At 38.0% G+C, this 14,320-nt stretch overlaps 1 protein-coding gene across 1 annotated transcript; it reads left to right on the top strand.

Annotated features, from left to right (window-relative positions):
- Positions 1-2,127: 2,127 nt before the first annotated feature.
- Positions 2,128-8,299, top strand: LOC107672538 (prostate stem cell antigen-like). Its single transcript, XM_016465767.1, has 3 exons — positions 2,128-2,509; positions 4,246-4,386; positions 7,863-8,299. The coding sequence occupies exons 1-3, from the start codon at positions 2,425-2,427 to the stop codon at positions 8,060-8,062; spliced, it is 426 nt and encodes a 141-aa protein (XP_016321253.1). The 5' UTR covers positions 2,128-2,424; the 3' UTR covers positions 8,063-8,299.
- Positions 8,300-14,320: the final 6,021 nt, after the last annotated feature.

The raw sequence follows: 14,320 nt of genomic DNA, 5'->3' as shown, positions 1-14,320 counted from the left end.
TTATTTTTTTATCAAGTCCTGTTCTGAATAAGGTTACTATATACCACAAAAATGAGACCTTCATGCCAACTGGACAGTTTCCCAACAATACCGCCTGATTTGAGAACAAATACTGCATAAGCTCAGCTGAATTCCTGCCACAGCCTAATGTGAGACCATCAAGCTTAAATGAAATTACAGTAATCGGGTAGTCTTTGGAATCCATATATTCTTCTCATGCAGGCACATTTTTAACAGGGATTATTGATTAATGTCACTATGAGACCATCACACACCTGATGAATAGCTGTAAGTACTGGAGTAAACAGCAAATCTTTCATCACCATCTGAAAGACGTGAGATATAACAGAAGGCTTGCCTTTTGGATCCTTGGAGCGAGATGAAAATGTCATGCTTTTGTGTTCTCGTGATTTCGCCAATATTGCTGGGCCAGCGCCTCAGCTGTCTTTGTCTTTGTGTCTGCACAGCATGGAGGATTCAGAATCCTGCATCGCACGATTGTCACTCACTTTTTTGCTGTCCTAAATAACAACAGACTCATGCAGAGCTATTATGAACAATTATGTGTAACCCAAAGCTAAGCCAGAAGCTACTTGGGAAGCTGCTCCTCATCTGCAGGGTTAATCTCTGCATTTCTGGATCATGCCAAACAGAGTAGATGTGAAGACATAAACTTTTTCAGTTTCCACTCACACTTTCTATTCCAGGCAGAAAATAGTATTTTCTTACTAAAGTATATCATAACAGTTTAAGTTTTTGCTTTGAAATACAGTTTAGACTTAGTTTTTGCTTTTAATTCATATAAGAATATAAATTAAAAAAAATGTAATCTATGAAAGAATATTTCCATTTTAAGCAACACACACTGAAAATCTGGGATTCAAAATCTATTGTAAACCTGGAAATTAAAATGTTTTCTTTTCTTTTTCTTTCTTTCTTTTTTTTTAATGAAATAAAGAAGCATTATGACAATGAATACATAATATTAATGTTTTTTTAAAGACACTTTTTCTGGATCATTAATCAAATGATCAAATTAGTGACAATGCTCATGCTAACTCATCCTGCGCTGTTTGTGCTACATGAATGATAGCTCGAATTGTATGGCTTGTTAACTTTTAAAAGTAATTGGATTAATGGTTTGTGACTAGCAGAGTATAATAATAATAATAATAATAATAATAACAATAATAAATTCCCACTCGGGCCTTATATAGAGATCAGAATATAGAGATTTGACTCTTTGACTTGGGACAGTAAGTAACCACATGGCATCCACCCAGAACACCTTATCAATCACCTTGCAATGCCCTAGAAATTACCAAGGAAACACTAGCAACCATACAGCAACACCCTGTCATGAAATGTCCTTTTAAATCTATTATACTTTTTCAGCAAATAGAGAAAGGGAACCTACTGTGAACCTACTGCATGGGAACCTACTTTTTTTTTAATATATAGAATTGTGGCGAATTTTGCATGGGCAAACAATCACAGTTTCTTTAGAACATGAAAAAAATCTAATTTTACTATGTTATTGTGGGTTAGAAAAGAGTAAATGAATAAAATGTGCACCCATACATCTCCTTTAACTGCAATGTGTTAATTCATATGAATATTGATGACATCCTTACCACTTCCACAATTAGACCCGCTACACCTCACACATGCCAGACACCTCTACTCTCTTAATCCTGACAGCCAGTGTTACGAACAGAAACTCTATTAAGAGACAGACAGGAAGAGTGGCAGAAGAAGAGGGAGATACATCTAACATTAATGAGTGTATATGAAAGCGTTTCGGGTCACCATCTAATCACTTCTGAAACTGATTGGACCCTTCAAAGCACAGCAAGCGCTTTTGATTCATGTCTGTGTTTGTTCCAAAAACCCACCCACTCCTTCATTAAACATCACTTCCCGAGTGAGGATTTGCTTCTTAAATTTTCATTAAATGCAATATGGCCTGAGGACTCAGACACACTAATACCACACAGATAAGAGCATCGAGACTGACTCTTCTGTCACAGCGAGAAACTGGGCGTGAAAGTGTTTATCTGGGGCTTTGGGATTATCAATGAGCAAATTACCTCTGATCCAGCAGAGGGTCTCAGGCAGACTGTACACGTCTGCCAGGGACTGAAGACTCCCTCTAGGGCTTAGGAAGGATGGGAGAAACCAGGGACAAATGACTGCACTTTATTTTGATTTAACGCATGTAGTCTATTCTTAACGGCTCATTATTGATACTTCTTTTTTATATGAGGCCCCTCCCCTTTTCCTTTGGAGTATCAGTGTGAGTGTGTTTTGTTTGAGAGTGGTGGCTCATGCTAAAAGAGGCAGAAAGCTCTACTCCCAGGAGGATTCATTGCTCCTTCAGCCCTTCATTGCTCTGCCTGGGTGACTTTTCCACCAGCTGTACCCATGACTCTCCATAAATACCTGCTGGATGGATTTGGACTTTATTATTTCTTGGCATTGTTGACACTTCTTATGACACACAAGGTAGGTGTGTGTGTGTGTGTGTGTGTGTGTGTGTGTGTGTGTGTGTGTATGTGTGTACCTGGTATTTATCACGTTATGGGGACCAAATGTCCCCACAAGGATAGTAATACTAGTACATTTTGGACAGTTTTGAGGTCCCCATGAGGAAACAAGCTTATAAATCATACAGAATTAGTTTTTTTGAGAAAGTAAAAATTCACAAAGTTTCCTGTAAGGGGTAGGTTTAGGGGTAGGGTTGGTGTAGGGCAATAGCACATACAGTTTGTACAGTATAAAAACCATTATGCCTATGGAATGTCCCCATAAAACATGGAAACACAACATGTGTGTGTGTGTGTGTGTGTGTGTGTGTGTGTGTGTATTGATTGGTGTCAGTCACACTGAAGAAGACAAAACAGGATACAGATGTAACTTTACAATTTTGTAGATATATAACTTTTTATAAATTACTAATTTGTATTAATATATAAAACATTCTTAAAATAACATAAATTTTCTTGAGACACTCAAGTAAAATATTTACTTATAGAAAATATATCTCAACATATATTTTGAATATTTCTTAAATATATCTTAAACTTTTACTTACCCATTCATTTTATTATTATTATTATTATTATTACATTTTTGACGTTAATTTTACAATTTGTTAGATATATGCTAAAGTACTATTTTGTAAGAAAAATAAGCTGAATTCAAGACATATTCTTTGAAAGCAAGTCATAATATTGTGTGCAATTTTGCATCTCAAGTAAATGTACCCCATTATCAGGATATTTTATAATTTTACTAGGAAACAAGGCAAACATGTTGTTTTTCTTTTTTGCAGTGTAGACTTTGAACAGTGTTTGTATTTTCTCTATGTATTTCTCTTGTATTTTCTCTAATTTATGCTAAAATTGTATGTCTATATAGTTTTTGTTATATAGCAAAGGTTTAGATGCACTTGTTTTTGTCAACAATCCACCTGACACTGAATTTGCTCTGTGACCTCCATGCAACATTCATCACTGTATAGCCTCATTTAGATCTAATCTTAAATGCAAATACAACATTTATGTCTCAACAGATTCCAGTGAGGGGGGGTTATATAAAGTGAAGCACCGCCACCAGATGCCTTTTAAAAAGGACATGGAGATCACATCACCAGAAATGATAAATTACCATACATGAGAAAAAGCCAATAGCCTGTCAGAAACTGTACACATATCACGCAGATTTCTACTGGATAGTTTCAAAGCACGATGCCAGATACAGATTGCATGTCACTGCAAATCATTCAGAAGATTAGTGAGACATCAATAATGCACGCAAGCGAATGCTTTTCCTTGTTGATGTAAATGATTTATGCTTTTTGAGGTGTTTCATAAATAATATGGTATGCACTGGTCTTCACGCACAACATTACCAAAGAGGAGCAGTACATTAGCCTAACAACCACCTGTCATAGTGTAGCTAGAGGCACCGTGCAGCTAAACCCATGTGTATCAACAGCAGGGTTCTGAGCACATGGCTGAGTGACTTAAAACCTAGGGGCTAATTTCAGTCTCAGTCGCTACAACCTCGTCCCTGCTTGATCTGCAGCCCCAGCGAGTGAAATCATGGAGAAACTGATGGTGAAAGAAGATATTGTTGCACATTTAGTCCAAATTTCGGAACACAGTTGGCCGCTTTTTGTTCTTGCTTTTCAGTATTCTCCATAACACAGATGCAAACAAAGATCTGCTTTCTGCTTTATAGCTGACGGGCTGCAATGTTATGCCTGTAACATTGTGCATAACCAGAGGTATGTGGACGTAGGCTGTTCCAGCCCCGAAGTCATCACCTGCTCCCACTCCCACAAGGGCTTCAAGCATCGCTTCTGCATCAGAACAGAAAGTGGTAAGAATGCCCTCAACTACAACCACCTACCAGCACCCACTAATATATCAACAATCAGAAATGGCTGTTTGGCTTCCTGTGGCTGAGGCATGAGCGTTAATCACTGTAGAGAATAATGCATAAAGATTGGTTCATCAAATTTATTTCTGAGGATTTCTGAAATCCTTTGAGCAAAAGAACTCCATGGGTGACACCTTAATCCTCTTCATGAGACTCCCTGCGTGTAATTGTCATCACACTTTGGCAGCGTAAAGAGCATTAGAGGTGGATGATCACTCCGGAGAAAAAACAGACTGAAGTTAGAGATCACAGCGTTCCCTGCCCCCCCCCTAATTAACCTGCTTTAACCCATATTTCCAACACCTTCATCTCCTAATCAGCCATAAAAACCAACACCTACTGCATAAGCTTGTCTGAAGGTCTTATGAATCACAGATTGCTATAAATCCTACTTGGTTTTTGACTTTATGTAATACATTAACGCCAAATTTACACTGCAAAGGTGGCACAGAAATGCTTCTGAAGTGGCATTCAGGTGTCTTTAGACAGACTGTTTAATGCTGCTCAGAGGTGGCATTGTATTTACACAGCAATTCCAACTGTACACTATGGTACTAGGGTTGGTGGGTCTGAGCAGGCATCATTTAGTCTGGATTTTATGCTGCACTTTGAGCATGCACAGAGCAGCCTTAATTCAGCTGTGTAAGCACAATGGATTTTTTTGTAGATTACAAATAATGAAATTTCATTAAAAATAGAAGGTTCTATAAAATTTGTGGGGTTTTTTTTATCTATAGTCCTTGTTTTGGGTGTTGTTACACTCACAGAAAAAAAGTCAAAAAGCTGCTACTGTGGCCATACCCTTTCAAAAGGTACATCACACCATTTAGGTACTAAAATATACCATTTAAGTACTAATATGTACTCTTTGCAATAAATATGGTACCTTTTGAAAAGGTACCACCCCAGTGACAGCTTTTGTACGTTTTAAGTAGAATTTTCCTTTTTGTATTATACATGCTTCTATATCCTATTAAAATTAATTTAAGTGGAGGTCTAATGCTATTTCATGCATTCTGACATATATTGTTATAGAGTTGGATTCTCATGCTAAACATGGCCAAAGTTTCAAAAAACGAGTTGGACGTATGATGGAGTATTTCTGTGCCAAATACACTCCTTCAGGGTTGGTATAAGTGTTAGGAAAGTTTTTTCTTTTCCGAGTATGGCCCTGTATGACGTCATACAGTGCAGAATTCCTTATATCAGAGTAGCCCATCAACAGGCTTCATTCAGGTTACGGAAGTCGTCGGCAGCGATGCACAGGACTTGCTCGAGAGTTTTTAGACCACAAAATCAACAATGTCACCAAAGAAGTGTGTTTTTGGTTGTGAGGGAAAAATAACCTTGTCCAGCTTCCCAAATAACCCAGCGTTAATGGAACAGTGGATGCAGTTTGTTTCTCCGGGGCAGCAACGGAGTTGTGCGAGTGTGTTTGTTTGTTCCTGGCATTTCGATGATGAGTGTTTTATAATCAAATAAATAAATATTAAATAAAATTAAAGTCAATAAAGTTTTTGTTCCTGTGTTATGTCGATCTCACAGCTTACAGACGATCACTACGCAACAGCTACGCATGCTCTTGACTCTGTAGCTCCGCCCACGGCATGCTTCCAGGAGCTCAACTGTTTTCCGAGAGAAGCATAATGCTTTATCTGTCTTTTATAAATCTGATAAAACTAAAGACTTCGGAGATATGAAGGATACAGTACTACTCTTTAGGTTCTCAAGATTAGCATGGGATTGGCATAAACTGTGTGTTATGTTCCCTTTAAATTAATTAAAAATGAACCATTAAGTGACCCAACATTCGTTCATGGGTAAGGGTTCACCAGATTAACGTCATGTAGCGGCAAACTCTTGGAATTTCAAAATCTTTGAAAACCAAGGTTCGAAACAGTATGATGTGATGAAGCCTCATTTGATGAAATCACGTTACTCATGGGTTTGATACAAGCTCTGAACCACTGATTCGAAACAAACGATTCGTAAATATTCCAAAGGTTCATGAAGCAGTGTTTTGAAAGTTCATAGATTGTCTGTAAATTATTATGCTTAAGGTTTTCAGCACATCTTTTCCTGATATCACCGCATAAGTTCTTTGTAACCTGAAAACCTGACCACATTTATGACCCAAATGACAGAACACAGTCACTCTCAAACAGACAGTCCTCCAGATAGTTGACAGGCAGACAGAGTTGAATTGAAAAGGCTGATAAGAGCATTTAGACAGCGATCATGGATTTCTCTTTCTCTCTCTGTTGGATCATCGGCCAGCCGTAATCCTTCAGAGTTATCCATTTTCACAAGTCGAGCCAGCTCTGCCTGCCTCCACGGCTCAGCATGCATCACAGACCTATCACATGACTCAACCCTGAGCAAGTGTTCATGCCGCTTGTTTTACTGTAGTGTATGGCCAGATCTTCTCCTTTTAGTTGAAGGTGTATTATGGGTTCAAAATAAGTTAGACTCTATTACAGTATTTGTGACATGTTGTTGATTTCTCCCTCTGTGGTAAAAACAAACAAAACTGTGTTTACCGTAGTGTACTTTCAATGGACGCCTATGGAGCACTGTAGAGTGTGCTTGTATTTTTGTTGTAGCAATTTTACTGATTGCTCTAATCAAAAATATGTGTTATTCCGGCTATGAAGTTGTCTTAATTATCCTTTTACCAGTGGGGCTGAACTGTAGGTGGACCAACTTATGGTTGGTTATGTGTTACTGCCATAATTCCTGTGGGTAGATTTGTTTCTATGTAAACAGTCCCTTAGTGGAATTCTCCACTTGGCAGGAGTTACTAGAAGATCTAAAAATGCTAAAATAAACAGACTTACTTGATTCAGATGAACACAAACATAGATTTTTAGAATCAAAAATCCATCCCTGTAAACCATTGATTCCGGTCAACTGTCATACACCGGTTCATGTGTTGTAAATATCAGCATGTTGTGATGCAATTGTTCTGTGAATCTCATGTGAGAAGTGACATGGAAGCACAGAGGACGTCACTTCTTGTGTGAGATGAATCATAACATGCTGACGTGTCTCTCAAAAAGTGACCAAGATATACTATATGCCAGTGCATGTAGGAGTGTGAGGAATGATAGTGAAGATGAGGTGAAAAAGGTGTGGAAGAAGAAAAGTAGAAATGCAAATACAAATCTGTAAATCAGTGGTCTTTCCACTTGCATTATATGGACTCATAGAGATTATTTTTTCTAAAAAAAATTCTTAACCCATGAACCGATGGCTCAGAAATGCTTTTTCTCCTCCAGGTTTTAGAACTACCAACTAAATATTTCTATTGCGACATGCATCAGAATCGTGCCCTCAGATGAAATCTCTCTGAAGTTGATTCTATGTAACCCAGCATGTGGTTTCTCAAAAATACTGTTTTGTTTGTGTTGCCACAGTTGCACTGGGAGTCATGCTGACTAGTGGCTGCGCAACAGCCCGACACTGCCACACAGAGGAGCTGCCGGGAGTCAACATCCACTGCTGCGACTCTGATCTGTGCAACAGCGCCACCCGCTGGCGGACAACCACACTGCTGCCTATTTGCTCATTGACGTTTAATCTGTTGTTTCAAAGGTTGATACTGTGGACGAAATAACTTTGAACTTCACCTCAAAATCACGGCAGCTACGCTTCCGATGCAAGACATACATACAGGAGGGAACTTGAAAATATAACTGTAAAAGATGTGAACAGACCCTGGAGTATTATGTGTGGATAAACGAAACCTTCACGTATCACATCTGATCTTCAGTTTAAAGTTATCTTTGGACCATTTTTAAATCATTAAATCGCCATCATACAAAATAAATAAACAAAATAAAATAAATTCACTGTAAGCCTCATAGGGACTTTTTTATGGCCAATGAAATTCATTTTAACCCTTTGTTTCATTTTGAAGAATTTTGCTTTGCCATAAATAAGCAGTTGGTGCCCTTTACATATGTATGATTGATTATGTGTGTTCAAGAATTAAAAATATTGAGGTCCAAATGTAAAATGTTGTTGCATTAAGAAACTAATTCTGAAGAAAAAAAATATGCTGACCTTTTCTCAGAACTTAGATATTTTCTTAGATATTTTTGTAATTTCTTTTAACCAACTGGCCTCAAACTGATGTGTATTAAGTCAATTCCACTCGAGTTAACACAGTGTCCTAGCAGAGAAACCACAGGTTTATTTTAGCACATTAACTTTTCACAACCAAGAAATACTTCTTGTCTTCATTTTGAATATTCATATAAGACATACTGCAAAATATTTTTGTTTAAAAATGTAAGCAAAATTCCATTATTGAACGAGTAGCCTGCATTCAAATGTTGTCTTATATCGAATCATTCGATTTTTTCTTCTTTTTTTTTGACCTGCTGGGTCGGATTTCGCAGTTAATTCCAGACTTGTGTCATGTCTGTAAACACCGAAAAGAAGGTCTGGTTATTGAGTGAGTGGGTGCTTGGTTAGTTTGTCGCTAACTCAAATCTTCGGCTAGCGTTAACAATGGTGGTTTTAAACGACAATCCTCCTCCTTAACCACGAAGGAATTACCAAATGTCAAAACAAATAAACGTCAAACTCCATAAAATCTGCAATCAAGAAGGGGACCGCAACAGAGCCTGTGCCAAGCAGGATCCGAAACACTGCGGCAGATATGAAACTTGCTTTCTTTATTTCCAAATTTAGGGCTTAGCCTATTAGAAGTTCTACCGTCAGAGGAGTATGGAGATAGAATTGTTGCATAATTTTAAATAAATATATTATGATCAATTTTTGTATTAACAAAAATTAAACATATTGACAAATAAATAGATTAAGATCCACTAATAAATCTTAGAGTTTCACAAACATTAATTAAATTCACAAATGAATAAAATGAGATTTGCAAATAAAAAACATATTCACAAATATCTTTTTTATGTCACAAACACAACTTTGCCTGGCATTCATTTGTGAATCGCTGTGCGCATTTGTGGATTTTGAAACATTTCTAGCATCAAGACCAAGCGTGCCGCACGAGTCCTGAAAAGTGAAGCCAAAGCGTCTCGATCGCCCCCAGGTGACTGGCTGCAGTATAGGTCATAAACCCCGCCCTCTCCATGTAATGTAATGAGACCTGAGACAAACTAAACAATCAAATGACTAGTTGCTATAACGGGGTGTGGTGTGTCATGATTGTGAGCTTACGATTGGGTCTGCGGGAGTTTGGGCGGGACTTTGATACCGCGGCTCCACCTCACGATCGCTACTGCACAGACTCTGGCTCCAAATGACGTAATTTTCACAAGATGACAGCAGCCATACTGAGAATGTTTTGGCTTCACTTTTCTGGAAGGAGGTGGAGACGCGTCGTCCATCTTTTTTACAGTCTACCCAGATAGCATACACTTCCGGGTCTCATCTGGGCCAACTATGGCACATATGGCTCAGTTCTGGCAATGGCATAGGTCATATGGGCCAGATCTGGCCCACACACATCAAGCCAGTTTTAGTGTGAGTTGGTCAATCCACACCTGTGTGGACTCCACCCACCGTCTACTCAAGCCAAACAGATGATAGCCACACTTCGCTGACCAATCATAGCTCATTCTCGCTAGAACCAATCACATTTAGCTTTACATTCAGGGCGGTCTCGTCCTGAAATACTTTCATTCATCTGCATTGGCTCAAATAGGAAATATAAGGGCCATAAAAATTGGTACAGTAAAATATGTTTAAAATTGGATTTCGTTAGACCATTAGACTGTGTATCAGAAGTTTCCGATCGATAAATCCATCACCCGCAGGTGGTCTGTCGGGTTTCATTTGTAGACGGTCCGGTTTATTGCTAAAACTTTTACTTTTTAAAGAACTGATCTGATTTATTTTTGCTTCACTATTTTCAAATTTAACTTCACAAACGCATTTTACTATTGAGAAGGCAAGTCTGCAACCTTTAGCCAAAAAAAGCGTAACGGCTAATGCTAACGCTTCCACTTTGGCAGTACGTGGGAAAGGAGACCAGAGGCCGGTTTTTTTTTTTTTTTTTGAATGGATGTCAATGGAGGAGAAGGCTTCACTACGCTGAATAAACAGCTTTTTTGAAGGAAACAGCTTCATTAAATGAGTCGACAGCCCATCGGCTAATCTTGAACATGTTTTACACTAAACAATACTTTTGGATTTAACTATTTTTAGAGTTCACACCGAAAAAAATGCCGTTTTATAAGAGAAGTCACTGACTTTTTGCGACAGGTGGGATTCAGTTTACAGCACTTCTCACAGGGCTGCCAACTCTCAAGCATTTAGCGTGAGACTCACGCAATGGACCCTTTTCACGAGACTGTGAGGACGCGTTTAACGGTCATCAGCATCGTAAATCCTCGAAAGTTGTATCTACATGTATAACACTATTCTTTGTATTATATCACCTTTGCATCAAATTACAAAAAAAAACAGTTAACGCTAATGCGAGGGTGTTTCTAATGCAGCGTCTATGGGAGGGACGGTAAATTTGACATCGTTCACTGCTATTCAAGTTAACCCAACTATGACGACTTCCGCTGCTGAGAAACCCAGAAATGTGAAAAAGGTCCATTGAAACTTTTCTCACGCTCTCATGCCACACGTCAATTTTCTCACGCAGTGAAAAGCACCCTAAGTTGAAAATGTAATAGGATATTGGCAAAACAGATTTGGTAAACGCTCCAGTGCGTATTTGTGTTTGCGCTCTGGAGAATGTCAAAGGTTTCTATTTACAATGTGTTTTGTAGCGTTGAGCAATGTAGCCAATCACAGACAGAGAAAAGAAAGACGGAGCTGTACATATCGGTTTATTTCGGGAACTTTTTTCCCCACATGCACAACAAGTCATTTAGACATTTGCAACAGTTATTTTTTTACACATACAGATTGGTTCTATGCAGTCAGTCTGTTTTGCAGTTCTTTAAATTGTTTGCGCTCTGGAGAATGTCAAAGGTTTCTATTTACAATGTGTTTTGTAGCGTTGAGCAATGTAGCCAATCACAGACAGATCTGTTGATACTTGAACACCTCTGATTGGCCATTCAGTTCAAATAAATTATGCACTGCAGCAGTTAGACCTATTTAACATAATTTTATGATAGAAACCCAGTACCATCATGATAACTACTAGGCATGTCCAGATGTCAGACCCTACACACAATATATATATACATATAATGTTTATTTTTTTATTTTTTTATATAAAGCCCCAAATACACCCCCACCCAACCCGCTGTGAGAATTCTCACTCTATGTTGAACTGAAAATTGGCAGCCCTGCTTCTCATTCATTCCTATGGTATCTGTAAATGGCGATTGAGTGTCGCACAACTCTGACTGACCCCTTGTCCAAATACCCGCACTTGCGGTCTTTGCACTTGACCACTTGACTACTTATATGACGTATTTCCTGTATTTGGTCCAAGTGTTCAAGAGAGCATGAAGTCCAAGTGCGTGTAGAACTTTTCATTACCTGATGGGTCACACTTATAGTGTTGTAAAAATGCAAGTGTTTACAGAGCTTTAGTTTTATTTTCAATACTTTGCATTTTAAAATCAACTTCTAACTGTCTGTTCAGTAGTCCCTATATAACAGATGACACAATTTAATTTTGTGGTGCTTCTAGTGATAAAAAGTAGTTGCAAATGTTGTGCAAAATAATTATCACCACTACTCATTTGCACCAATGAAACGTGCAACTCTTTGTTTTACTACCAAATTATATGTAATATCTAATTATTATTAATATTTAACATACAATGGAAAGGTTTACATTACCTCTCACGAGATCTCGGCAAAAAGTCTCATGATGTATTTCCACAACATGATGCATGATGGGATACACTAAGCCTTGAATACCGCTCCGGAGCAGTATTTGAGATAGTGTGGATTTAGTGTGCATTAAGGGCACTGCGCTTTGGCATTTTTAAGACCTGGAATAGTCTTGCGCACTTAGCTACTTCCTGTTGCGCGCACGCGCTCTCAAGTGGCCAAGACTGCAAGTGTGGTTATTTGGACAAGGGGCGAAATGCAATGACGTCAAGGCTGTAATGTGATTGTTATTAAGGCACACGTGATCCAAGTTGACCATTACGCTTCCTCCAATAGTAAGTAATACAGATCCTCATATCTCCCAATAATAGGCAATCTCTGGATGCCTTGAGAGTGAGTAAATCATGGGGTCATTTTTTTGGGGGGGGGGGTGAACTATCCCTTTAACACTAGAAATGTTTCCACAAATGCTTGCAGTGATCTACAAATGCACAGAAAGCTATTCACAAATGAATGCCAGGCAAAGTTGTGTTTTTAAAAATAATTAGATATTTGTGAATATATTTTTTATTTGTAAATCTCATTTTATTTATTTGTGAATTTAATTCATTTTTGTGAAAGTCTAAGATTTATTTATTGATTCCCATATTCTATTTATTTGTCAATATGTTTAATTTTTGTCTTTACATTTTTTGTGGATCATAATCTGTTATGTGGAATTATGCAACCATTCTATTTCCATAGAAGAGCAGTGCCAAAACACAACTGACGGTAAAAATATCTATGCGTCTATGAAAAATGCTATATTCCTCAATTATATGCAGTTTTATGTTTCAACCAGAGATGGCGATAGAGGTTTCGTAACAAGTGGTGCAGCTTTAAATGTATTGCTTGAAAAGTGTACCTTGCGAAAAGTGTGCTTTCTTCAACATACAATATATAAAATATATTTATAAATATCAACGTGATATTTTACTTCTGTAATGCAGTGACATTCATGCATTTAAACTTAAGAATCGAATATTTGTGACGATTACTTTAAGAAAAGATGCCAAAGATATTTCATTTAATACCATTTAGTTTTCAGTTAGATCAAGCAGTGAATACTGAATCATTTTGGTATTCTCCAATTTCAACTTTTTTTCATAATCATAAACACAAGGTTTCTTTGAGCTATTTTTTTTTTTTCAGCTAGAGTCAGTAGTTATATCCATTTTACATTTTAGTAGCTGGTCCAATGACAGTACTGTATAATTGCAGTTCCTTATGAATTCTTGGCTGAGAAGTGAAAATCTATCAATTAATGATACAGGAGATGGCAGTGTTTCCCAATCTCTTGACACAGGCGTAAATGTTCAACCTAACAGAATCTCTGACACAGCAGAGATGTTGTGGTGCTCAGTCCACTGTGTTCATCGTAATTAGAGCCATGAAACATGCCTGACTACTGCAATATTTTATTGGGATTCATTCTTTGTTAGAAATCATGCTTATAATATGTGTACAGCAATTCTTCATGTGGGTCCTTTGAAGAGGCGACAGATACAGAGAACATTTTAAGAGCAATGGCCTTTATGGTGAAAGCTCTTATGAAAATAAACGGGAAGAGATCTGCTGAGGCTCATGGCTTGTTTTGATTTGTTTAATCTAGCCTTTGAGAAAACACAGGCAGTGAGAGCCATCAGTGGAGGAAGAAGTGTTTCATCTTTTAACTCTCCTCATGAATCATCCAGAAATTAGCAGAGAGAGAGATCGCGGAGACAGGTTTGAGGGCTGGCATATGAAATAAGGCAGTCATATTCGTATACACTCCTGCCAGGCTCTCAAAACTGTGCACTGCCTCTGAGCTAATGAGTGCTGAAGCACAAGCTGTACTCACCGTGCAGCACCCTGAACTCTCTCCTGTCTTTAACTTCTGCTGTCACATGCCTCTGACACTGACTGCTTTCACAGCCCTTTTGAAAAATGATCTGTTGATTGCACTGAATTTTGTGAGAATCTACAATCCATTTGGTGCTTTTGAGTGGATTTGTTTCAGTTTGTTCATTATTTGTCAATGTCAGACACACAGTTGAACCAAGGCATA

Source organism: Sinocyclocheilus anshuiensis, unplaced genomic scaffold (assembly GCF_001515605.1).
Source record: "Sinocyclocheilus anshuiensis isolate Anshui unplaced genomic scaffold, SAMN03320099.WGS_v1.1 scaffold176, whole genome shotgun sequence".
Lineage (NCBI taxonomy): Eukaryota > Metazoa > Chordata > Actinopteri > Cypriniformes > Cyprinidae > Sinocyclocheilus > Sinocyclocheilus anshuiensis.
The sequence above is the reverse complement of the archived record's forward strand: the minus strand, read 5'-3'. Positions and strand labels throughout refer to the sequence as shown.